The 27,440-nt window shown below is 44.5% G+C and overlaps 1 protein-coding gene and 1 long non-coding RNA gene across 10 annotated transcripts in view; one reads left to right on the plus strand and one right to left on the minus strand.

Moving 5' to 3' along the window:
* Positions 1–1,511, plus strand: part of LOC135905258 (uncharacterized) — a 59,271-nt gene extending 57,760 nt beyond the window's left edge. Inside the window, exon 3 of the long non-coding RNA XR_010565359.1 lies at positions 1,172–1,511. This is a non-coding gene — a long non-coding RNA (uncharacterized lncRNA). The remainder of the gene's footprint in view (positions 1–1,171) is intronic.
* Positions 257–27,440, minus strand: LOC135905237 (alpha-tocopherol transfer protein-like). 9 transcript variants are annotated; one of them, XM_070535518.1, is made up of 8 exons: positions 27,239–27,440; positions 17,651–17,683; positions 12,757–12,874; positions 10,911–11,060; positions 7,282–7,533; positions 6,332–6,525; positions 2,098–2,208; positions 257–718 (listed from the first exon to the last, which is right to left on the minus strand). In XM_070535518.1, exons 4-7 carry the CDS (start codon positions 11,047–11,049, stop codon positions 2,176–2,178), a joined length of 618 nt encoding a protein of 205 aa, XP_070391619.1. In that variant the 5' UTR covers positions 11,050–11,060; positions 12,757–12,874; positions 17,651–17,683; positions 27,239–27,440; the 3' UTR covers positions 257–718; positions 2,098–2,175. The 9 variants fall into 9 exon arrangements, with proteins under 9 accessions (XP_070391619.1, XP_070391620.1, XP_070391618.1 ...); XM_070535519.1 differs by lacking the exon at positions 27,239–27,440 and adding an exon at positions 20,863–21,041; XM_070535517.1 differs by lacking the exon at positions 17,651–17,683.

Genomic DNA, 27,440 nt, shown 5'->3' on the forward strand with positions numbered 1-27,440 from the left:
AACACTGCAGGACAATTAACGTTTTGCGTTTGCACGCCACATTCATGTCACAAGGCATACACACTACGCCACACATAAGTTGTCACTGCAACTGCCTGGCGACAGAGTATTCCTCTAGAGCGCCGAAAACACGACGCTCAGTGCTCATCCTGCCGAGAAATCGCCGGTGTCGTTGTAGTAGATAGAGCCTGCAAGGTGGATGCGTACCTAGCCCAGCTTCGCACTCATGTAAGAACATAGACAAAGAGCCAAAAAGTGTAAATATTTTTTTTATTGTTGATCACTGATGTGTAGTTTCCTGCTTCTCTTGTTTCTGCCAAGTAATGGGGCAAGCATCCAGTCAAGTTGCATCTTACCAACTTTTTATGCGTGTCCTAGCATTGTTGTGTTTTTGTACAAAAGAAAGGCTGAAACAAATTGAGTTGACTAGCTGGGCAATAGCCGATGAGGCGTAGACGATGCGAAAGACAAACCAAGAAACAGAGGGGATCTCAGCGATAACCCTGCGCAGAAAATTTTAGCTCTAGCATTTTTTTCCTGTTGCCTTGTCTAGATAACCGAAAGAGCTGAATTCCACGAAGAAGTCCTCCTCATCCATCAGTTCCCTCTCAGTCATGTCGTAGTCGTAACTTTCGTATGTGCCACCATGCTCGACTGAGATCAGGTCAGCAGGAACCAGGTCGTGCAGCTTGTCTATGTTGTAGCCGAATAGCCGTATCTAGAAAGAACGCCAAATCTCATTCAGGGGGTTATGGTTTGTTTTAACCAAGACGACTGTGCTCTTAGGTGATGAACGCCCGGACTCCTTATGGTTAAGTATTATACAGATCCAAAGCACATTTTCGAATCCATGCCAAACTAAGCTTTTGTAAAAGTGGTTATTTATATACTACAAATCTGTCCCTACAAAACTGAGATGCGTTAAGCAACGACATAGCTAGAACGGTGCCTGCTCGGCAAATCCACAAAACGCGGAAGCCCGGGATCAGCCCGGTTTCACTACTGCACTATCTCCTCAACCGGTCCACCTTCCTTGGCAAGATGCCGACAGAGCTGGCGCGCCAAACCCTAGGAATGAAGCCATTGAAACCTGCGCTTTAATAAATTAATTGTGTGACGAAGGTGTATATTTGTCGCGGCGAGTGTATTGGTGCTCTGCTTGTGGTTTCAGAGCGTCATTCCGTAGGAAGAACGGACCACCGGGATGTTTGAAGCGCACGCAGTATTAATGTGGCTACACACATTAGCCGATTCGTCAAGAGCGCTGTCCTTTGTGTGAGCTATCCGGAAAGGCAACAGCAGCAGCCACCACGGTGAGAAGACTCTGGGACGGTTCGCCTATAGACTATATACATGCTACTTGTGGCCACCTTCGGTCTCACCGGACACTTCGCACCGTTCGGATTGGCCTGTGACAAGTCCACCTTACATATTCACGACAACGTTGTGTGCACATATACAGGCTTTGTCGAAAGAGGCAAAACCGCTACGAGTAAAAGTTTTGCCCAGTCCGTGCTGCCTTGCGTTGACGCCTTGCTCTGCTGCTACAGAGATCTGTGGAGCGTGGAGACGAGCGTTCACTTTTCATCCTGGAGCTCTACTGCATCGCAGGTGCAATATGGCGCCGGCTATGCGACCGGTATAGTCACCGGCCAACATCAGTGCCGTTTCAACATTTCTTTTAACGAAATACACATATAGATTCACTAAGAAATTGGGGGAAGAAACAGATACCTGGACTAATTCTTGTGTTTCTTCCAGTTATTGGTAAGCAGGCAATAAATTGGCCCCCAATTGAAAATATAATTCCCTTGAACTTTTCTTCGACGCATTAGGGTGGTCTCTATTGTAACTCAATATAACCGAAAGACTTATTAACCCCGCCATGACTGAGAAATTGCAGCATTGTTGCGTAATGACAATACGACATCACAGTTATACTGTTGTAATTTATTGATTTCATGGGCCAAACACTCCAGCCAATCTTCTTCGTGGAATGTTGTGACGCCCATAAACGCATAATTTACGTGCAGCAACTGCATCGCAAACAGTTCCAGAAAAGTAATAGAAACGAAGAAACACTTCTTCGGTACCTACCCTTTGTACCAGTTTGGCCTTCAAAAAGCGCCTGGAAATGGCGTACAACAGCTCAAATATTGCAGGATGGTTGATGACTTATACCGCCTTGATCCGCAGAGGAAAACAGTCCTACAAGAATTGCACATAGTTTAACGGTCATTTACACGTACTAAACGTAATAAACGTACTAGGAAATCTACGGCGAAAACGTGATTTAATAGTGCTCGAGAGCACCTTCTTCTCTAATATTGACACAAGGCAATCAACTCGTTAGAAAGGTTGTCTACTAAATGAAAGGCCACTAAATCATTCGACAGCCCAAGGCTGGTACGGAATGCCGTAAGGGCAGATGTGAAATTCTCATAGGTTAAAACGGGAGCTTGACAAATGCATTGAAAACATGGGACAAGAAGGATACAAATAGGTCGCTGAGAATTGTATTCAACTGAGCTAGTTGGCTCATTTCTAATACAAGCTTAACAGTTGAACTAAAGCCACAAGGCAAAACAATAACTTAGCTGAGATTTGTTGTCTCCCTTTTGTCCCGTGTCTTCAGGCGTGAACGAATTAGCTCAGTTGAAAATCATCGAAGAAATGCAGCCATAAAGCTTGTTTCTTTTTAACGAAGTTACTTAGAGGGTATTAAGAACGGCCAGCTGCAGTGCAAGTTTTACCAACCAGATGCGACTGTGGGGGCAACATTCCGGGCGCGTAGCCGCACACCTCTAGCCACGACGTGACTAAGTCGATTGTGTGTGAACAACAATACGTGCGTCCTCGACTCTCCGTCGCTGGAGCCGAGTTTGACGAAGTCGCCATTGTAACTAAACGGGCCGGCGGACCAACTATCGTTACTGAGCCGCGGGAACTTCCACTGACACCCCTTCCCACGCGCCGACCAAGACGCCAGAAAATGGGCGGCCGGCGTGCGCGCTGCATTTCGGGGAATAAATGCCCCTACGGTGCTTCGTCTCCCCTACGATGCCTGGTCAATTCGCCTACGGTGCTTGGACGGCCGTTTCTGTCACCTGGGTATCGGGGGAGGACCGAGTCTTTAAAAACCACTGTTGTGCGGCTGCTCAGGACACTCTCTCTCAAGCAGTCATGTTAGACTGGTGTACTTTCTCAAACAGTCATGTTAGACTGATATAAATACTGTAAATAAACCAATATTCCTCGTTCTCGATGAGAAGCAGTCCTTCCCTTCATCAACGTCCTCAGCGTGGATAAGTTGGACGACGGCATGGGCCAGCTACCTTCTAATTCATGCCCGACTCCAATCTTGACAATGGATCACGAGCGACGGGATTGAACCCCCAATCATAACAAGGGAAAACTGGCACTGCGCCGCTGTTGTGTGCATGGAAATGTTAGAATGTGGCGCTTTCGAAATGGCATTGTTCTCCAAGTGCCAGGAGGGAGACCTTGGAGCCACCATTTCCTCTGTCACAATGACTTATTCTCTACAAAAACGGCACTTAAGGAGCAGTTTGTTATTATTATTACGTGAAAGAAACCGCTTTTCATTCACACGTGAGGACTTGTGCTTAGATGCACCCGCCATGGTTGCTTAGTGGCTATGGTGTTGGGCTGCTAAGCACGAGGTCGCGGGATCGAATCCCGACCACGGCGGCCACATTTCGATGAGGGCGAAATGCGAAAACAGCCGTGTACCTAAGTTTAGGTGCCCGTTAAAGAACCGCAGGCAGTCGAAATTTCCGGAGGCCCGCACTAGGGCGTGCCTCATAATCAGATTGTAGTCTTGGCACGTAAAACTCCCGAATTTAACCTTTTGCTTAGATGTAACTGAACGTGTATACTCCGCTTAAATTGTTCTAAAAAAGATTTTGCACTTACCGCTGCGCGGTTCTTGCTCAAATTTCTCGAAAAAAAAACGCGTTTGGGAGTCTACGTCGTTCGGTGTCACATTGGCAGAAGTACTTGCCCATCTTTTTAAGAAAATAATGCTAAACTGCTTTCGTCTGTGAAAAAAAAAATCGCAGCTGTGAAGACGGTGCCAGCACAGGCTTGTTCTGTCACCTGCCGGCAGCTGTTGAATGCAGCTATTCAGGGAGGGTTGCTCCAAGGGAGCGCGCAACACGCGGTAGTACTTCTTGACCAGCTGATTTTTGTAGCTGCCGGTAGACGACCGCACAACTTTATGCTTGCGCCGTCGCGGCAGCAGCTTGCATCCTCTCAACCGAATGCAATTTCATACTTTTTTCTTTAAAAACATACTAGTAACTGTGTCAAATGTTAAACTGAACGACATAGACACCAAAATGCGATCCTTCTAGGAAATTTGAGAAGAAAGAGTGCAGCGGTAAGCATGAAATAACTTTTTTCATTTTTTCAAATATGGACGTCCCTGTATGTACAATTATATGAAGGGTAAAGACCAAAACTTCAAAGTTTTCAAATGATCCATCTGACTTGCTCTCTAATTATTATCAACCAGTTAATATCAGAAACCGGCAATAACCCAGCTTTATAAGCTGGGAATTGCGCAATCCTAACGTGGATTTATAATAAATATGCGATCCGCATATTTATTATAATAATAATATGCAATAATAATAATATGCAATAATATGCGCATATTCATATAATGAATATGCGATGTTTTACGTTGTTTTTAGCGAATGACGGGCCTGCTCCCTTCAATTTAGAATAGAAGTCAGAGTTCACAAACTCTGAAATCGATGGTCTATGGTAATACCGACACAATTAACTCGTCAGCGCTTCTACGCGCCATTGGTCGCTGGGTTAACTTTCTCCAAAGAATAGTTGCAAAAACTAGCCTGGAGCATTTTCGGCAGTCCCTCATTACGCATACAATCAGTTAAGCCCTTGCTTTCATCTTTACCGCTTTATTGCGATGATTTGTGCATCACTATCCTTTTTCTCCACTTTCTGGTAGGTTTATTGAATTGTGTTTTGTACGTTCTGTTTGCTTTTGTTTGCTTTGTCTGGTAGTGATATCTAGACAGTCAGTTCTCATGTATTTCTTGCTGGTGGTGTTCTAGTTTGCTTCCATGGGCTCGATTTTCCCCCATTTATATGTGCTTCTTATGTTATATTTCTATTATTTTTCTCTATATAACTTGTTCGAAATCCCCTTACTCAATGCCCCATGACGAAATCCTGCAGGGTATAAATAAATAAAATAAGTAAATCTGTACCAGGCAAGCCTACACATTCGGAAATGTGTTCGGAACTGCAATAAATATACGTCACTTCGTACTAGCAAATGTCCTTTCGAGCTACATTTCGTGTAGTATTAAACAATTGTAAACAGTCGTGAAGCAATCTATATAGTCGTCGATGCTCCTGGCTTCTTCCACAAACACTCTGATTTTGGACCGCTTCTCGCCGCTGTTTCTTCAATCTATTCAAATTGTTATGCCGAAAAAGGGGGGAGAAGTGGAGGTGGGAGGCACGGTTAGCGCTTACCTTGTCCCTTTCCCTTTTTTTATTCATATTTTGTGGTAAGTGGCCATAGGTCCTACGGTCCGAAATTGTTCAGTCTGAACCGACTAGCTCAGTGACACGCACTACTCAGTTCCATGTCTAGAATAACGTCATATTTTCTGGTCAACGAACTGGGCAATAGTTCAGCAACAGTGCCAAGCAGTAATGCTCGTCTCCACGTGACCATTCCCACAAGCGGATTTTACCGAGTGCGGTCTGCTAAGCGCGCGCTTCCCCGCTTGGCTTGCCGGGGTTGCAGCGCTGAGCACCGCCGATTTTCTTGATGCGCAGTTGGGGGGGCAACAAAAACGTGCTCGGGGATAAGTGTGCCTCGTTGATCGAAGATGAGTCGGCGCACCAGAGCACCCCGGTTGGCACTAGCGCGGTTGATCGTGGATGCCAAGAAACAGCTTTATATGCATGACCATGTTTTTGACCAAGCCGCGTGCGAGACAAAGCCACGCACACCCACTGTGCCGGAATTCCCGAGAAAGCAAAGTGCACATTAGGAAACTCGCCTAGACGGCGGTGCCTTGTTTCCCTTCGGGTAGTATGTAAGAAAATCTATGGGTGCCGCGATAGATAAAAGTTTCCATTCTCACCAAAGATTAGATTTTGTGTTGTTTATGACCCGTTTTAGGCAGTGATTTTTCGTGACTGCATGATCCAACAACTGGCCAGGTTGACCACTACATTCAAAAAAGCACGTGCGTTCTCGCTATACTGGTAACAACTTTAACCACCACCATGCTAAAAAGATATTTGAAATCATTACACTTGCCTGTAAAAGCCTGATGAACATTCGGATTGCAGAAGGCGTGTAGTGGGCCAAATGATAGACGCCGAGGCCCGTACAATCTACAACGCCCACCAAGCCCTTGACTTGGCACTCTTCTTGCAGAAGGAGGTGGATACCAAACATTACTAGAAGCCTGAATAAGTCGTTGAGTGAACAAACATCGCTGCTCCAGGCGCCTGGTGAAATAACATGGAAGTGCAAAACTTTCTGTTGGGTCTTCGCGACCTAAGGATTACGTGGTTAAAATAAGAGGAAGTGAAAACCAAAATAAAGCGAATGCAAGGAAAACATGGTGCAATATTTTTGTCAAACTATATTGTCTTCAATCCTTCTCAAAATTAACTAGGAAGTGATCACGCAATATGTTCACCCCGGATGAGCTTTCTGTTTGGTCACACTGAATCAAAGTGGTTGAATCACATTCTGAGCGCCAGCTTTCCAGAAAATTGACACTAATTGATACAGTACGTTGTGTTATCACAGACAACGAAAAGAAATCATTAAGTGCGTTTCGAATACCACGAGATTTCACAAAAATTCAAGATGTAGCGTCAACATGGTGACCCACCCCAAAATGTTACATTTTCATTTTCATGCTTATGCAAGGAAAGGCCTATTTCACCGTTTTAAACGTGAGGAGATCGTTTTGTCCACGTACATGCAGGTATGGTCTCTGTAATCAACAGTGGTATCTAAATCAAAATTACGTTCTTCACGTTCGAAACAAGGTAGTGAGAAAAAAGAACCGATATGAAAAGAGTTTGTCTCTGAGCAGTGTTCAGGTCTCGGGAGAATATACTGCGAAGCACGGTACAAAGATGACAAAAACATATACGAACACTATGCATTTAGTGGTTCTGCATAGTGGTTAGTGGTTCTGCATAGATCCCTTTAACGTTCAAAATCATGCGCGAAAGTTTCACTGAGTTTACCTATTTTCAGCATTAGGGTTTGCCTTCCTTTTGAGTCTGTGTGGCGAGACACTGTCACGATCCGGTGCTTGCGGCAGGCGCTTTCGAAGGGGATACGGGAAGGGCTCAGGTCATCAAATATTTCGGGGTAGTCTTGCCGGGCCTTGGCGTAGCTGGTGATATTCTTGAAGGCGCGGTCGGGGTCAAACTTTCGGGATCGTAGAAACATGAGAAGGAAGTCGTCGTCCGTTCGGATGTGTAGCAGGGGTTCGCCTGGTCAGGGAACGGTTGTTAGAAAGCTTTAGCTTGGGACTTTACTACACTGGCAGTGAATGCAGGTCGCACAATGTGAGCTTCATTGAGTGAGAGGAGCATGCTAATGCCAAAAGAGAAAGCGTAATTAGTCAGCAGCACCTAATACTTCTGCGAAATGAAGTACTGCACTCTGTAAAGAAAACGGGAGGTCTGGCAACTCATTTTGCTGAAGTATCTCCTTCTGCAGCATCTAAGTCCAATTTTCAACAATTGTACCATTCCCCGAAGGAGTAAGGCTATTCCGTTCCCGGTCAGAACAAAATCGTCAACGATGGTCAACGTAGGGAGGAGGAGGAGGAAATAAAGAGAGAAGGCAGAGATGTTAACCAGAAATGCGTCTGGTTGGCTACCCTACTATGGGGGACGGGAAGGAGGGAATAGGAAGCTAAGATGGAGAGAAGTAGGGAAGAGGGAGGAAAGCCTTGGTGAGCTCGCACACGTACGCGGTGGGCCTGAGCGGGTCAAAGACGTTCACATAGGCCAGTCGCCCTTAAGAAAGACAAAAGTGCCTTCATAGTTTTGCGGGCCCACGAGCGATGGGGACGGTCTTCAAGCAGCACCTGCACAACCTAAGGGCCCACTGAATATAGCCTACTGAATCTGCGCTTGCAGGCAATCTACTTTAGAAAGAGCAGCCTTAATGTCCGCAATGAGCATTTATCAAAGGCCATCATCTCTTGAGCTAAGGCATGTTCTTGACCCGTGGACTAACGCCGCCTTTGCATCTCGCGCAGCGAATGCACTTTTAAACTTCCTCAGAGGCACTAGCGACAACAAGATACCCTAGTTTGTCGAGGGTTGCTGTTGTGTATAGGCGTCGTGAACTGTGCATATCACCTAATTTTTCATTATACCCATCTGAAGTAGCGTGCCAAGCCTCCCGCAAGCCATACATCCATCAGCATTCATTAAACATTCTCTCTGTCTCTCTTCTTAACGATGGTCGAACAGGAGACGTCTCTGCCGCCAGCGTTTCGACAAATGTATTTGTCAAAACTTCTGTTGGACAAGTTCCTCTGTCGAAACGTTGGCTTCCGGCATATCTCTTGTTCGACAACTGTTCGTGGCTTCAAGCTTCCATTTTTCAGTCAGAATGAACGTTTCAATCAGAATGGGCGCACTGCAGTGCACACGGAGCGGAGGGTTGAAGTCTGTAGGTGAACACTCTAAAAAAATGTGGCACACGCTGTTTCCGGAGTAAAAAGAAAAAGTTACCAGCCATATCTTCGTTTTTATGCAGCATCATGCTAGAGTCCTTGCGGCATCCGCACCTTTTCTTGCCTAGCATTTGCTAGAAAAGTCACTGGGTGCGCTGATAATGTGGGTGAAAACATGGTGGACTTCAATTCTGCGGCTGGCTACTTATGACAAAACCAAGCGCCACGAAACTCTTAGCTGTAAAAAAAAGAATTAGTTCCAATAAAAGAGGCTGACCAGGAACTACACCAAAGACACACGTTCGGCTGAAACGTACCTTTAGAACAACTGCGCTATTCTTCGTCAATGTTCTACTCTAGTCTTTGTGAATTGTCATCTTGTTCTGTCTTCCTTGTTTCCTTTTCTTTATCTTCTATCTCTATGTCTCTACCGCCACCTTCCATAGAGTTGACAAGCGTTGGGCTTCTTCAGTTACCATGCCTGCTTCCTTCGGTTTGTATGTATTCTTTTTTTTTCGATAATGCAGAAGTTTCATAAATTGCCTGCGGCAAATAGCACGATTCCAATCTTTCAAATCTTTATTTCACTTTGTATATATAAGCAAACTGCGAATAGTGAGAAAGAAATGACCGAATTATACGCCGCTTGGCGGGCGTCACCACCCTTAGAAGTCAACAGCAGGCTTCTCTGTCAATCTTGCAAAGAGCGAGATTGACAGAGAGTACTTGTGTCTCGTAGACTCGTAGTCAGCAACAATAGATAGTGCAAGTAATTGTAAAACGTTAACACATAGTGGTACAGTGTAAGTTAACATGAAACACTTGACGTCACGGTAGCACAGATTGCTCAATAAAGCTCTTCCGGATGGCAGACAGACATAGTATCTAGTTGGTCACGAAATGAGGAATTCAGGAATTTTGGTTCAATATAGCTTAACATAGAAAAACCGTAGTTTGTTCTACACTTTGGCAATACAATAGTACTCTGTACTCTGATGGCATATGATGAGTGGCGACGTCTGGGGGGACAATTTGAGAAAGAAAGGAATCACTTTTTCTCATTATTATTTTATAAAAGCACGCGAATCTGTAGTCAAATAATTTATTGACAGGTACAATATCACTATGTACAAAAACATGCCTAGTGGGCGAATCGTACGACGCGTTGACAATCGCGCGGCGGATCTTCATTTGCAAGGTTTGCAGTTTTAGAACGTTAGACATCGTTATGTTGCTCCAGACAAGGGGACGATAGCTTATGTGGGAATAAAGAATGCATAATACAAAGTAATGTTAGGTTTGGTAGTTAATATATGACTTTTACGCGAGGTAAATCCTATTATTCTATAAAGTGTGGAAGAAAGATTATTATCATGGGCATCCCATGTCATCGTACTGCTGAACGCTACCCCCACTGATTTGGAGGTGTCCGCGTACTCGATCACGGTGCCACTGGGGTATAAAGAGGGACGGTGAAATACTTGTTTTCTTTTAGGAAGAATGAGTACTGAATTACTGAACTGAATTACTCGAAGGGGAGGACATTCATTGCACGAAAGATCAAAATGCGTAACATGTAAATACAGATTCACTAATTAATATTTTACTAGTAACTATACCATACATACTGCGATATATAGATTCCAGCCGGTGAGTTTCCAAGGGATATCGACTTAGAACGAATTCCAAGTATACCACTGGTTGGCAAGACCTGCGCCGACGAAATTCCAGGTAAAATTGCGAAGTTGTTCCAGTTAACTTTTTCTGAAAGCGCCGTTCTACGCATTGAAGTAACTGGAACGCCAATTCATTTCGTCGCACACATTTGAAAGGAATGGCTCAAAACGGGTGTCATCCAAGGAATCTGTTGCCATCCCACCGGCCACAATGCGTAAATTGCAATAAATGCCATAATATAATTACTTAAAAGCTTAATCAGTCTATTTTTTTATTTATTTGATTACGCGTGTTGGCGTCTCGTGCAAGAAATGTCCGCCTCTTCGAGTAATTCAATTCAAGGATTAGAATTCTACCTGCCACATGCCACATTGAAAAATTCTGGACCAACCGACAAAAAAGGTACATCTTCTATGTTTCGATATCAAATAATATTGCTGTAAAATGCTTGCAAATGATATGGCACAACACTGAGCTTACGTCCGGCGTACATGTACTTACCCAACACCAGTTCGCGCAGTCGATTTAGAGCCTTTTCCACGGCATTTGCATTTCCGGCCAGGTCATTGTTCGCGAGGTCTACAGAGGACATCGGCGAGGTGACGGCTTGAAATAGGACCGGGCTCTTCTCATCTGCCATAGAAGCAATGTCTGGGAGGGATAGAAGAAAAAAAAGATTACGCATGTTCGTTGCACAGCTTAGAATCTACTTGAAGCGAAGCCTTTGTGACGCGGTTTCACCAGTATAAACATGCGAATGCCAATCCTGCATCTTTAGCCTAAAGGAAACATCGCGCCCGCGCGAATGGGGTTTCGCGCACCCGTTCTATGCAAAGTTGCCTTGTACGCGTCGTAACAATTCGGTAAGTCAAGAAAACACAGCCATCAGTGGAGGAAAGAAAGAAAAGAAAGGAAGAAGAAAACTGTAGGCAAACATTTTGCCTAACTTGCTGCGTGGCAAAGTGGCGAGAAATTAGTACGCTAATATGCGAGAGTCGAGGAATGGGGCTTATGTCATCCACGTCATGTGACCTTTCCCTCGTTTTTGTTAGATCGTGGGTCACGGATGGCATACGATTAGCTTCAACCGTCTGTATAGGGGGTTGGGTCACAAAGCTAGGAACTATAACGCATCTTGCTTTGGGCGGAAAGCTTTTGCGTGGCGCGTGCTCCAACTTTCCAGTTGATTCAAGCACGTGCAGAGCAGAGAAATGCTCTCATAGCAGAGAATTCCCCCCGAGTAGGTTTGAAGTTTGCTGCATTTAAGAAACAGAGCTGAATTTCACCAGAAAGCTAACTTGTAGTCCGCACAAACTTCATCTTAGGGTCTCAGATGCTTATTTTTTAGTCCTCATTTCACAGGAATTTTTATATTTAAAAAAATATTCAAGCACAAGCTTAGCGGCTTGGTATCCCCGCGCTGAAAATTGGTATCCCAATTCTGTATTGCATCTGTAAGATCGTCTAAATCGATGTATTGGTTCAGCACATACGAAATTATGAATTGTTTGCAGGATCTTAGAAAAATGTCCTATTCAGATGCAATGCCTGTAGCTCATTGTTGTGTAAAATATAGGTTTTCAGCGCTTTCAGTGCAGCAACAGTCGAAGTTTACAGAACTTTGATATCTTTTTTGTCGCTGAGTTACAAGGTGTCGAAAAATCCCAGCTGTTATAAAAAACAATGTGCTAAGGGGTAAGTTTTTCTCTAAATATTTGGTAAACTTGAACTTTTTTCTCATTAAACTGCAACAAACCTAATAGAGATCAGCCCAGTGGATGACGAGCCAAAATGAGTTCTCCGTTACTGTGTAGAGATTCGGCCGTAAACCTTCCTCACGTTCAGTGGCCGCACGTTCAAGGGTTTTCAACGTACACTTACACGCATTTCATAACAAATAAAAAAAATACGCCATCATAGAAAACAGGACTCGTATTCAAAAAAAAAATCCTCAGGCTAAAATTGTTGTTAAGGTAAAACTTCAGTCAATCCTGATGCTGCACATATCATTAGCGAGGGTGGTCTGCCAGTGGCAAATAGAACTCATGAACGAAAAGCCTTGTCAATTCAGCCCCAGTTGCGAAAGCTCACGCTATCGACAGATATGTGCCCTTCCTAAAATAAAAATTTGGAAGCATTGAATTCCTTATAAACTACGTACATCGATTGCTTCGTTAAACGCCACGGAAAGTGGAGAAAATTGGAAAAATTCTGCAATTCGTGAATGATTGAAACGAGCAAAAGAAACGGTAACTGACAATAATAACAATGCGAGCAGCTTACAGTGAATTCGTGAACGATTCGGATTACAGCAAACTTGAGCGAAGTAAAAAAAGAAAAGACACACCGGATGAGACGTTAGGGCTGACAGCCCCGGCAGGTGGCGTGAATTGCTGGTAGGTTCGCTTGCGACGGTGGCTTGCGACGGTGAATCGCAGTTATTTAAACTGCATCTATTAGAACATCTAAAGTGGACAAAAGCGATATACGAATTTGCAGCTCACTTGAAATTATTGCAATGCTTGAAAGGTATCTGCATAAGTCCTACCCACACAAATTAGTGGTATACACTTGAAAGAGGCGTACAGTACGTCAATTTTTTTCGCTTTAAACAAATTTCATTAGCTGCTGTTGACAGAATTGTGTGATCTCATTTTATTGACGAGTTACGGAGTTGCAAGCTTCATACCCGGGCCCGTTTCTTTTACTTTTGCGATTTCTTTTAATATTGATCGCATAAATTGAAAGTGCACTTGCTTCAGCGGCTATGTTTTAAATTCATCGTTTAAATGCGACAAACCTCAACAAAATCCGGGCAGTGGTTGCCGAGAAAAGCTGTTTCTCTGTCCCCATGCATTTAGATAGCTAGAAGCTCGCAAACTAAAGCTTCCAATAGAAAGTTTTATTTCAGGACCTTAAAAGCATCAGTTAGGAAGCTGCAAGCGTTGAATGTGGAGATGGTGTTCAGGAAATATTCGCGACTGCAGTTTAGAAGCTCGGGAGCTTAAACGAGTCAATTCGCAATTTCGAAAGAGTAATACGTAGTTGAGATGTTGGTCCGCAAATAACAACTTCTTTTTTTCTGCTCCCATCGCGAAAGGAGGCGCACAGGGAGCGCTGGTATAGCTGCCCACGTGACGTTTCTCTAATCGTCAGAATCATCTTACGCCAACGTGTTCACCGCCGGTGACCGCCTCTTAGGTTACGAAGCTCATCTGTCGGCGACGGGCCTTCACGTGGTGTGGAAGTACGTGAAGACAGATCTAGGCGTTTAAGCGGGTCACGGCAGTGACCTGTTTCGCGAGACGACAGCGCCAAGAATCACATGTGGAGAGCGTGCAGTGGCTTTTTTTCTCTCTCTTTCGCTTCACTGCCTGTATACGCGCCTCTTATCTCGCGAAACTCATCTCTCTGCGAAGGAGTGTCGCTGGGGGTAAAATAACGGCGCAACACGTTACAGCGTGCCTAATCAGCAGGCCATCGCAGTGAGTTGTCTTGCTTCTCCAAAGCGTCAGGTGTCACGTGCGCAGCGCGTCAGACGCGCCTTTCCGCACCCGTAGTAATTTCAGAATCGAAGCGGAAGGAAGACGATTTTCGCTGACAGAAATCGTAAAACCGAATGACGTCTTCGAAATTCTATAAACTGTTATTGCCTCCTGCGGCGCGTCGCTGCGATGCTGAAATTGCAGCCATGGCCCTTAACGACAGCATATGCAAAGTTAAAATCCAGTTTTATTTAGTAAATGGACTGACGGCGCTAGTCACCCAAGTGATGTCCGTCGCGATGAAAGGACGAGTAGTAAATCATTCCTGTAGTGGATAAATCCTTCTTTTGAACACTGCTTGCACTGATGATTATGGAGATGTCGTTATTAAACCATATCACCCAACCACGACTACGCAATTTTGTTCACCACAGGAAGGGGTATTCTCTTAAATTACTCGAAAATAGAATAAGTATATATATATATATATATATATATATATATATATATATATATATATATATATATATATATATATATATATATATATATATATATATATATAAAACCATAAGAAGCCCAAAAACAGTCATCAAGGACAACGTAGGTGAAATATTATTAGTAAGTGAATTAAAGAAATGATAAATAAGTGGAAATGAAGGTGGACGAAATAACAACTGGCCGCACGCTGGATACGAACCAACGTCCATGCCTGTGCGATGCTCTTACTGATTGAGCTGTCGCGGCGCCGTTTTCCCATCCACTTTCCGGGGTACGTTTTACTACTAGAACTAACCCTGGGAGTGTTAGCCAGCACCACCACTCCATCCTTGGTGGCGGATGTGCAACATCCTTTCTGCTCCAGGCGTCACGAGCACCTGATCTATATGGGTGATAACTGGTAAATAAACCAACACATGGCATCTGAAGGCATCAATGTCGCCGGATTCGGGGCCCTCGTTATGTAATCAACGGGAACAAAGGGAACCGAGTGGCACCATTATTAAGCAGGCCCACTAGTGTAAAATGACATATATTTACAAATGATGGATATGGCGTTCAGGCAACTGCCAGCCTTCGTCTTTCTCTAGTCCGCATCAACTTCTTCCTTCACTTCACCGTAACAATATATATATATATATATATATATATATATATATATATATATATATATATATATATATATATATATATATAAATGTAGATGCAACGTACACCTTGGAATCTGTGCAATCCATGCAAAGCGAAGCTTTCGTGAAAATGGGTAATTAAAAGCTAAATGCGATTCCTAAACTAGTGTATGTTTGTGTCCTATAAAGTGAAAATTCAAGCAATGTTAATGCTTATGCACCATAAAGGTTGTAATTTTAATGTCCTGCGATTTATATCTTCACGCACTACACCTTTCGCGAGCTATGCCGAAATGCGGACACCCCATCGAGCGGATGCATATTACTAAACGTCGAAGCAGCGTCCTCACGAGAACGAAGGCGTTGCTTGATGCATGTCCAAGGGAATAAGGCTTCGCTTGAAGACGGCGGAGTGAGCGCATAGGTGTGTCTTGATGGAGACCAGCGATTTCCCTGCAGAACATTTCTTACGTGCAAAATCATTTTCAGCTGTTCACTTAAAGATCTTTTTCATGAAAATAAAATTTATTGCGTGCGGCAGCCGTGATGGCCCGCTTCACATGTCTCGTGCGCCTTGGCTTATTGAGACAAATTCACTCGCCCAAGCGGTGGGATGATTACACAAGCGCAAGGCTGCGCCATTCCTCTGATGTATTTTCCGCGTACCCTGCATAAGCGCACCTTTCTTCTGATCTGCAAGTATCCCGATGCGCGTGCTGTAGCGCACGGTATACCCACTCGAAAAAGTTACACCCTCGAGGCTGAATTGGACGTCGAAACACCCTCTTTAAACCTATACTTTATCAGAAAACATTAAAAGATGGATGCATCCGTTAGCAGAACCCCTAATGCACTCGTTCATTAATTATTAGAAAGGTGTTGTGTGATACGTACACTTCGCAGAATTTACGCGTGCTCGGGCACCTTAATATTGCAAGCAAGTAAAAAGCTATAAGCGTATTGTCCAGCAGTTTGCACCAAGTCATTGATCGATCACGTCATATATGGTCCCAGTCATACGGATGGCAACCTGTTACTTGGTGCACATGACGTGTCGGGTGCCGTTCGCTTTTTACGACTTCCTTAGGTTAAGTTTTTTCAGGCCGGTGTCGTTTTGCATATAAGCTGCGAATCTCAAGCAAATCATAACGCGTCAGCCAATCATAGTTCTTCCGGCGTATGTTTCTTCCGGTTTAACATCGGGGATGGTGCAATATCATGCTCAATAAATTGTGCGCCGTTTCACGCAACATCGGTTCGAATGAACATTCCCATCTGCATGGGCGAAGCAGCACCCTACCTCTAAGAACACATTTATTGTGGAGGTGGCAGACTTGCGTCGTAAAGTGGAAATACACAACTACTCTGTCCTCTAATCTCCTACCGGCCTTGGCACGTTACAACTAGCTTCGCATAAATCGTTTCACCTTGGTGCTGATTCACCGATAAACGGAAGCACTGAAGAACGTGGCGCCAGCCTATCGAAGCAGCTAGAGGTGCTACTGCATTATTCCCTCTAGTTGCGTCAGCGGAGTAGTCGAAAGCAGTAAAGAAGAAACATAGTATTCGTGCGGTAACGATACCGTATCGCAGTCGGTAGATCCCCAGTTCGAGTTCAGGCTGCGCAGATTTTTTTAAAAGACATCTCGGAAAACACATCGGGATTACTTCGGTGGAGGTCCCAAGATTATAGTGATAAATTAAGACACATTGTTGAAAAAAAAAGTGGAGCATTGGGGGAAAAGCTGAAATTTCGATAAGATCACCTTTTAAAGGGGCTGAAGTGGTGAGTTATAGAAACAAGAGAACACCCTGAAGAGTGAGATTTTTCTTAACGTGTAATTACCACTGTCACGCTACTTTCTTTTTTTACTTTTTTTGGTGGTTGAACTGCCTTAGTCAGCGGCCGAACTATATAAAGCCGCCGCATAAGTAGCACTCTGTCACTTTTAAACGGATTTCCCTCTCGATATGTCTGACATTGATTAGGGCTTGCGTATAGGGGCTAGTTGGAATGGGCCGTACGTGTCAAGCTTGTTTTGCGCATTACCCTTTGCGCATGACGTTGTTGCCCACAACGTACATCCGCTATTTGTTTATAATAAACAGTTGATAGATGCGCATCGTATGTGCGGTCCTCGTCGCTGCGGTTCAACGTTGCAGTGCTGCTATTTAAACACACAAGTACGTCCGGTATCTCGGAACTGCGAGTGCCTCACAATATAGGCGCCCGTAGTTTTGCGCATATACACTGCTCATGTTCTGACTACAGCGTACAAACAGTGTTTCCAGTCCCACAGAATGCCACCGAGGGCTCTATATAGCGAGAGCATAAAGCTCTCGATCCTCGCGTAAACATTTTCTTTCATTCTGTAGAGGTAACTGTAATTGCTATACTTACTTTCGGTTCAGGATTGACTCGTGTTAAGGCCCACTCCCATAATATCGATTCGAGGGCGGGTTTATTTTGGGTTCGCGTACGCTTTTCGATTCAGTTTCAAATTCTATTCGGCAACCTGCTGTCGAGCACGCATCTGCTAAAGGAGCTGCCATTTTGAGGGAACTCTCGCTATGTAGAACGGCAGCGTTAATCTTCTGTAGTCAAGAGAAAGAAAACGAAACGTACCTAAAGAATCTTTTCTTCGCGACTTTGGGTCCCCTGTAAGGCGGACATACAATATTTCATCAGTGGGATCGCAGCAGCTTCACAGCTGAGGCGGAGATGATTGGACAAAGCACGCGATCTACTTTTTAACTGTCGCAGCAGCACCGTACCTTATATAGAATCGCGCTCAACAAACGCCGTGTCCACTCTACCATTATAGCCGGGTCAGACGCGTCTGCTTCGTCTCACTGCGACCCAATTATAAGCAGATGTTTTTTTCTTCTCAAGTGCCCTTGCACGCGATAAGCGCTCACTCGCTCCGTGCCCTTCGTGGTCGGGTTCTTACTTTTCTCAGTCCTTGTAGCTGTTATTGGCGTAGCCGGCCTGTCACCGTCGGTGTCCGCACATCTAACCGAGCAAATTTTCACATCGATGTAGGAGAAAACGTAACTTGGAAATTTCGCAAACAGCCAAAAAAAAAGAAAACAATTTTTGGTTTCTATTGACCGGCACATATGCACGCACAAATCGTTTCGGTTGTCACCGCAATAAAGTGCCGAGGCATATAGGGTCACCGTTTATCATTACCGTTACTACCCCTTCTAATACTGTGTAGGTGCCTGCTGAGCATGCCGCATTGGAATAAGTTTGAGCGTGATACTGTTACGGTAACGGTAGTATGTTATGGAGGCAGTAATTGGAAACGGTGAATTTTAATAATGCAGGACGATACCTCTATGGCTGAAACTCAGTGCTTGCCACCGCTGCGTAAATTGGGCACTTATAGCGCACGTTGGTGTCGCAGATAAAATTGTGCTTTCTCTTTTCTTGCTTTAGTCCGAAAATTGTCTAGCAATACCTGCCAGCAAGACAACAAATCCAATTACTATCCGATCAATCAATTATCCGACAAGCACCTGTTCCTTGCCCTATTTTCGGAATCCCCATATTTGCACTCAGTTGTTTCCGGAAAAGTGGAATTTCTTCACCATGCAATCTTCGCACGTACCGATGTGACGAACCAAACCGTCCGCAATGCCCGCGACGAAACAGGTTCGGTGCGTTCGTCATATGTGCTCCCATGTAAATTAACAAACCAAGCAGCGAATGCCTTATGCAACCTACGCACACGCAATCAGGTAATTGCTTGCACTTATACCACAGCTTCCGTTTAAAATCAAAGTGCGTTATTTTTTATATTTTATTTTAAATGTTGAAAAATCTAAACGGTAGCCTGTTTATAGGGCCGGCCATCCGGCAATCCAAAATACGCTAAGGCATACCGTGTTACTATCAAAAACATATCAAACAGCTCAGTGGACCAAATTATGGCTCTTTCGGTTGTTGAGTTCTTCCCTCGACGTTGTTCTCCGGCTGTCGCTTCTTGGCTTTATTTTAGATTTAGAAAAACTGGAAAGCAGGCTACGTTAAAGCAGGCAATACCGAAATGCCAAATTCGTTACTCAGGCAACAACCGAAAAGGAAAAGCAAGAAGCAAATATAAATCATACGCTCGCAATCACTTCACAAACAGTGTCCTCACGAGCAACAGCACAGACAGCGCAAATCGGGTGGTCTAGCGGCACAAATATGCTCTCGTTGTTGTTTTACGACGTACTTGCGTTATTTGTTTTGTTGTCAATTACGGTTGGTGAACAGGCCTAGGCTATCAGCATGGGGCCACAGCTACCCGAAATAGGCTGGCCGCCCATCTTCCGCCATTCGGAATAAAGTTTATTCCCTTACTCACTGTCATTCACTCTGGTGCTTGCGTTGAGTGCTGTGGACGCACAAACGCTGTTGATAACCTTCGCCTTGCTGCATTGCTTCCCAATCGATACCCATATGTTTTAATGCGGTCAGATGGGGCAATGGCGTGCATTATGACTGACCTAAAATGAAATTATAGGGTTTTACGTGCCAAAACCATTTCCAGAATATGAGGCGCGTCACAGTGAGGGACTCCGGAAATTCGGACCACCTGGGGTTCTTTAACGTGCACCTAAATATAAGACTTGAGTGCCCGACTATAGACATCCTAGACCTAAGTTCTCTCTCTCTCTTTCGCTCCCCATTTCCCTCCCCACGTGTAGGGTGGCAAACTGGACTCAGTCTGGTTAACCTCCCTGCCTTTCCATCTTCCCTTCTCTTTCTCTCTTTCTAAATATAAGTATACGGGTGTTTTCGCATTTCGCCCCCATCGAAATGCGGCCGCCGTGGCCAGGATACGATCCCATGACTGACCTAAAGATGCCTATAGCTGTCCGCCTGGAAAAAGCAGAGAAAGAAAAAAGAATCCTGCTGTACTCATCTCACAATGAGTGTTGACGTTGATGCGACTAGCATTCAAGCCAACGTGGCGGCTCACCGTATTGATGAAAACATCTTTAGAATCTGTAGGGATCATTCTTAGATTTCCATCGCTTCGGCTTCATGCGATATACAGTGTCTTAGGGATCAGCCAACTTTTGCTATGACACGAGCTCGTCAGGGTCAGGCATGACGATGACTGTGTGACAAAGAAGTAAGGACGTCGTAGGAACGGTGAAGGCCGTAAGACATCGAAGATACGACTACAATGGGATGACGATTCTGATGATGGCGATAGTAACGGCATAACGAACAAAGTGTGACGACTGCTGTCTGACGCGAATTTCGTAATGAGGACGGTATGACGAGAATCGAATGCTGAAGTTGGACTGACGACGAGGGCAGGAAAACGACGGCATACTCACGATCAAATTACGACACCATGATTACGATGGAAAGACTAAGCTTGCGACGTTCGTCGCGTCACCTCTTGATTACGGTTGCTCCGCTACCTATGGCACGGCGCGCCCGAGGGACGTCGTAAGCCCCGTTAACGCGGCCACATTAACCGATGTTGGGTTTTGTTAGGTCATTCCTACCACCGTTGACGGCGGAAGGAACCTGTTGTAGAGTCTAAAGATACCGATCCCCGTGAAACCTGAATGTTTCAGCCCCTTCTACCAGAGCCGATCTCTGCTATTACTATACTTATTTTCGGTTCAGGTTTGATTCGGTTTATGGTACCCTCTGGGAATATCGATTCGAGATCGGGTTCCGTTTCCTTTCCAGTGCTGTGTTTATCTTCAAGTTGCTTTCGACACCATGCTTCCAAGAACACCAGGTGCTAGAGAAGCTGCCATTTTCATAGAAATCTCGCGATCTAGAAGAGCCTCTGAGGTCAAAAATAAGACAAGAAAACGTACCGATGCGATCGTTTCTTCTTGGCCTTGGGTCGCCCCGTAAGCAGAACATCAAATATTTCACCAAAGTGATCGCAACACTTTCTCAGCAGCGGCGGAGATGCTTACATAAACCACTCGATTCACTTTTTAAATGTTGCGGCAGCCGTACACCTGCGAAGTGCGTTCAGCTAAAACCGTGTCCGCTCTACCGTTAGACTGGAGCCAGACGTGTTTACATCGTCTCAATTTAACCAAAGCTTACGCAACTGGTTTTCTTTCCGGGCGTCCTTGCAAGCGATAAGCGCTCTCTCGCTTCGTGCCCTTGATAATAGGGCTCTTACTTTTCTTAGTCCCCGTAGCTGTTATTATAGTCTGGTTGGCCTTTGACCGTCGGTTGTGTGTATATACCAGCGCTTCTTTTTTAGCTACACGAAATTTTTAATAATTGCTTGCTGCAGCTAGAACAATTCTAACTCTTGAGCTAAATTACTTGATTAAGCGGCCATTACTCCTACGAGAAATCAAAGCGCTTAATGGAATGATGACCATAAGTACACTAATTAACTTCTTAATCAATCACCATACGGTACTCAATTTGGTTTACCAATTGTATCAAGTGAGCTCACAAGGATTATCCACTTGGAATGAATATTCATGACTACACCAGTTTCGCGTTATTGATCTTCAAAAGATGACCCGCCATGGTTGCTTAGTGGCTACGGTGTTGGGCTACTAAGCACGAGCTCGCGGGATCGAATCCCGGCCACGGCAGCGGCATTTCGACAGGGGCGAAGTGCAAAAACACCCGTTTACTTAAATTTAGGTGCGTGTTAAAGTAGCTCAGGGGGTTCAAATTTCCGGAGTACCCCACATCGGCGTGCCTCATAATCAGATCGTCCTCAAAGTTTTCTTTAAAAATGACTAGATCATTCACGCATTATATATTTTGAGACAATGCGGGAAATGTTCATGGTGATATTCAAATAAATTTTGGAGTATGTGAGTTATATAGGTGCAAAAAGAAGATTGCTAGAATTCGGGTTATGGCACCCTCCGAGAATATCGTTTCGAGATCGGGTTCCATTTCCTTTCAAGCACGGTGTTTAATTTATGTTCAAGTTGCCTTCAACACCACGCTACCAACCACACCAGATGCTAAAGGAACTGCAATCTTCATAGAAATCTCGCCATCTAGAAGAGCAGCGTTCTTCTGTGATCAAAAATAAGACAACAAAACATACCGATATGAGCTCTTCTTCAGGACTTTGGGTCGCCCCGTTAGCAGGACATCCAATATTTAACCAAAACTATCGCAACAACTTCTCAGCAGCGGCAGAGATGCTTATACAAACCACTCGATTCACCCTTTAACTGTTGCGGCAGCACTTCACCAGCGAAGTGCGCTCAGCTAAAACCGTGTCCGCTCTATCGTTAGACTGGAGTTAGACTTGTTTGCATCTTCTCGATCCAACCAAACGAGACGCTGCATGTTTTTCTTCCGAACGTCCTTGAGAGCGATAAGCACTCTCTCGCTTCGTGCCCTTCGTAACCGGGTTCTTACTTTTCTTAGTGCCCGTAGCTATTATTAGCCTCATCGGCCTTTGACCATCGGTTGTTTGTATATGCCTGCTGTTATTTTTTAGTAGCAACAACTTCTTAATAATTGCTACCTGCAGGTAGCATAAACTTAGCTCTTGGGCTAAATTACTTGATGAGGCGACCATTACTTGTACGAGAAATCAAAGTGCTTAATAGAATGATGAACAGAATATCACTAATTAACTTTTAAAATAATTACCCTACGGTACTTAATTTAATTTACTAATTGTAGCAAGTGAGCTCACAAAGCTTATACACTTGTAACGTATTTTCAGGACTATACTAGTTTCGTGATAATGATTTTTCAGAAAATAATCCGCCGTGTTTGCTTAGCGGCTGTGGTGTTGGGCTGCTAAGCACCAGGTCGCGGGGTCAAATCACGGCAGCGCCATTTCGATGGGGGCGAAGTGCGAAAACACCCGTATACTAAGAGTTAGGTGCACGTTAGAAAACCCCATGTGATTCAAATTTCAGGAGTTCCCCACTACGGCGTGCCTCATAACCAAATCGTGGTTTTGAAACATAAAACCCCATAATTTTACTCATTTTTTTTATTTTCAATATGCATTGATGTTTCAGTTACCTATGTGCGTCAATGCATAACAGACCGTTTTCTTTAAGGATAAATGGAGTAACAGTTCATTTTCACCGCAAGTTTGACGGCGCACGCCTGGAATCCCATGCCATTCTCATATTTTTTTTTTCAATTCATATATTAACATATGTACGGTAAAGTGAAAAACTAAAAACCGTATTAGTGTAATTATGGTAATTGTGCAATTAAAGAATTTATTTCTCGTAGAAGTCATGGCCGCCTCACCGAATAATTTAGATTGAGAGTTAAAGTTGTGCTAGCTGCCACAGACAATGTTTAAGAACGTAGCGCAGCTAAAAAAGAACAAATTAACCAATACAGTTTAGCAAATGTCCACGTCAATTTGTGGAATAATAAGCGCAAACATTAGGCGCGACCGTGAAACAAACAAGGGACAGGCACTTTAACATAGCGCCTGCCCCTAGTCTGTCTCACTGTACCGGCTAAAGTTTGCGCTTATTATTACACACAAGAATGAATCTTGCAGAGAACTCTGAATGTCACATCAGAGTACATGAATGAAGTTGGTCTGCAGATTTCACCCGCTAAATCAGCCGCAATTGCGTATCATCCTAGACAACGTGCTCGTCGAACTATTGAGCCGGCTATACCTCGGAGATACACCGATATATTGGGTACAGCAACACCGATACCTGGGCATAATTATCCATGGTCGCTTATCATGGTACCATGCGGTCACCTCTGTGCGGCTCTGATATGGGGCTCCCTTCACTGCTAGGGGTGACGGCTGTGACCAGATGACAGTACTACAGGTACATCAGTCATGTGTACTTCCTGGCGTGATGTATGCCTTGCCAGTGTTGAACGTGCCGCCTAGTTTGATGTCTCAATTGGAATGGGACCATCGTGTTGCCCTCCGAGTCATTCTTGGCTTACCCCGTGAGGCACAGTCTGTCCCATTACTCACTGAAGCACACCAGCTGCCCCTGAGGCTGCAGGCAGATCAGAGAGCGTTATGCCACGTAGAGCGCCTGCACCGAGCATCAGATGGACAAGTACTTATTAACCGGCTGATTCAGCGACCTCTCTGCCGCATGGGGAAAATGGTGGCATTGTTCGTTGCCATTGCTGGCAGTTCAGAGGATGCTACCTCACTGAAAACTCCGAAGGAGCACAACAAATCACATATATATATATATATATATATATATATATATATATATATATATATATATTTATATATATATATATAGTGTTTTAGGGTTAATGTGTAGCAATATTGAACGCTACTGGCTTAATTAAAAATGCAATGCATTGCTTAACCTTCGTTTTATTGGTATTTTTGTGCGTTATACGAAGGAAGGTAGTCTACGTCCGAGCAGGCAATACAAAAGTACCAAGTTACTCGGGCAATGATAGAAAAGGAAAAAGCAAGAACAAATTATAATCAAGCGCTATACATAGCCGCATTCGCATTACAAGCACACGCACTGTGTCTCTACCAGCACCTGCACAGAAAGCGCAGTCGGGTGTTCTAGCCTCACAAATATGTTCTTGCTGTTATATTTAAAACGGGCTTGCATTATATGTTTCGTTATCATTCGCGTTGGGGCATGCGTCGCACGCTGTGAACTCACAAACGCCGATGGGGACCTTCACCTTGCTACATTGCTTCACGAGCGAACCATAGAAACGACTGAACACATCCTATGTCTCTGTCCCCAATATGACGTCGAGCGTGAAGCTCTCTGGAAAACGTTTCACCAGCTGGGCTCTAGACCATTTTCGGAAATGAAAACCCTTGGAGCTCGGCCGATCGACACGATGGCACAGAAAACCACGAAAGCGTTGTTGAAATACCTCAAGTGGACAGGTCTTGGCTAGCGTGTGTAGGCTCGGTGTGAACCTTCAAATGTGCGTCAAATTGTGCTCTCTCTCTCTCCATCCCCATACCCCTTCCCCCAGTGCAAGGTAGCAAACCGGACGTGTGCCTGGTTAACCTCCCTGCCTTTCCTCTCTTCTATTTCTCTCTCTCTCTCTCTCTCTCTCTCTCTTTCGCAAGCGACAACTATATGTACGAATGCGGTGAGATTGACTAACGGTGCGCTTTATCATTGTCCTAAAAGTGTCTGAAATGTCTGAAAAGTCAATCTGAAATTAAGAGAGACAGGAAACAACATTTTGGCAGCACCCATCTCACAATGAACTGTTGACGTTAACGCGATAAACTTTCAAGCAACGTAGTGACATACCATATTACTGAAGACACTTTATTTAGAATCTGTAGTGATCATACTTCTATTTCCATTGCTTCGTCCATTCAGTGGTATTTATTTATTTATTTATTTATTTATTTATTTATTTATTTATTTATTTATCTATTTATTTATTTATTTTATTAATTTATTTTCAATACTGCCACTCTCATTTGAGAGCTTAGCAGGTGGGCATTGCAAAGACAATCCTTTCTAAAAAGAAAAAAACTGAAAAAAAATATCGACAAGAAAATACCGAAGCACATTTGCCAGGGTAGCATTAAAGCAATAAATGTGGTCTAAGTAGTCTTTCAAGCAGAAACATCAATGTTGCAATAAAGTTTACCAGCGCACAATCAAGCATATTGTGAAACAAAAAATTTTAAAATACACAATAATATTTGAAAGTAAAAAGAAAGAAAGCTTCTATACAGAGCATTTAAGGCAAAGATCACCTACGAATTGAAATTAATATTTCGAAAACATGCATGCTGCGCACACGAAATGAAGCACAGCCACGAGGATGGTTTACAACCAGTTTGCCAAGCAAAGAGAATCAAGGCCCTATCAATGCGCAATGTGCAAACACCTCAAAATAATATCGAAAATAAAAAAGCGAACTACAACCAGGCACATGATTGCAATCTGTTAGAGAAATGGGACTATAATAAAAAAAGCAAGCAAGTGATAGCACAAGAACAAAGAAAGCGTGACGACGGCATTATGGCGAGAATCCAACAACGATGCTGGAATAACGACCCTGTCATGACAACGACGGCATACTCGTGATCTAATGACGACAGCATTTTTTTCTGAAATGGTGACGATGGTACGACGATGCATGATGACAACGGGATGAGGACGATGGCGTGACAAGGACATGACAAGAGTGGGATGACGACGATGTAACTACCACAGTGACATCAAGGCCACGGTCCCACACCTATGGCTCAAGATGGCAGACAACTTGGGTCACTGGGTCGGCGTCGGAGGATGGTTGGAACGGGATGGGATGGGATGGGATGGGATGGGATGGGATGGGATGGGATGGGATGGGATGGGATGGGATGGGATGGGATGGGATGGGATGGGATGGGATGGGAAGGGAAGGGATGGGATGGGAAGGGATGGATGGATGGATGGATGGATGGATGGATGGATGGATGGATGGATGGATGGATGGATGGATGGATGGATGGATGGATGGATGGATGGATGGATGGATGGATGGATGGATGGATGGATGGATGGATGGATGGATGGATGGATGGACGGACGGACGGATGGACGGACGGACGGACGGACGGACGGACGGACGGACGGACGGACGGACGGACGGACGGACGGACGGACGGACGGACGGACGGACGGACGGACGGACGGATGGATGGATGGATGGATGGATGGATGGATGGATGGATGGACGGACGGACGGACGGACGGACGGACGGTGTTTGGAGTAGATAAAGAATGCTAATCGCATCAAATAACTTTCTGCCAGGGCTACATGATGTTGCGGCGTTGGTAATAGATCGGGGGAGACTGGGCTGAGCGTGATACGTCTGGAACGGTGACCCTAAGGACCGTCCCCCGTTAACGCGGCCACACTGGCCAATGTTAGGTTAGGCTATTCAGACAGGCTGTCAGTAAAGCCTCTCTGCGGAGAAACGAACATTTTACACAGCCTAAAGCTCTGGATCTCCGTGTAACTCTAATGCTTTTACCGTTTCATTTTGAGCCGGTCTCTGCTATTGTTACGCTTATTTTCGGTTCATGTCTGATTCGGGTTGTAGTACCCTCTGGGAATATCGATTCGAGATCGGTTCCCATTTTCTTTCAAGTACAGTGTTTAATTTACGTTCAAGTTCCTTTCGACACCCTGCTACCAAGCACACCAGATGCTAGAGGAGCTGCGATCTGCAGAGAAATCTCGCAATCTAGAAGAGAAGCGTTCCTCTATGGTCAAAAATGAGAGAACAAAACGTACCGATATGATCTTTTGTTCTTGTCTTTGGGTCGCCCCGTTATCCGAACTTCCAATATTTCACCAAAGTGACCGCAACACTTTCTCAGCAGCGGTGGAGATGCTTAGACAAACCACTCGATTCACTTCTTAACTGTTGCAGCAGCACTTCACCAGCGAAGTGCGCTCAGCTAACACCGTGTCCGCTCTACCGTTAGACTGGAGC

Source organism: Dermacentor albipictus, chromosome 3 (genome assembly GCF_038994185.2).
Source record: "Dermacentor albipictus isolate Rhodes 1998 colony chromosome 3, USDA_Dalb.pri_finalv2, whole genome shotgun sequence".
NCBI classification, from domain to species: Eukaryota; Metazoa; Arthropoda; class Arachnida; order Ixodida; family Ixodidae; genus Dermacentor; species Dermacentor albipictus.

What these genes read in the sequence shown, in the direction of transcription:
- LOC135905237 (XM_070535512.1), bottom strand. Translation starts at nt 20,911, where the DNA reads ATGTTCTGCTTACGGGGCGACCCAAGGCCAAGAAGAAACGATCGCATC. An exon ending in GCGAAGAAAAGATTCTTTAG is followed by an intron (nt 11,061 to 17,650) that starts GTACGTTTCGTT and finishes TATCCCTCCCAG; the next exon opens with ACATTGCTTCTATGGCAGAT. An exon ending in TGTTCATCAGGCTTTTACAG is followed by an intron (nt 2,209 to 6,331) that starts GCAAGTGTAATG and finishes CAATTCTTGTAG; the next exon opens with GACTGTTTTCCTCTGCGGAT.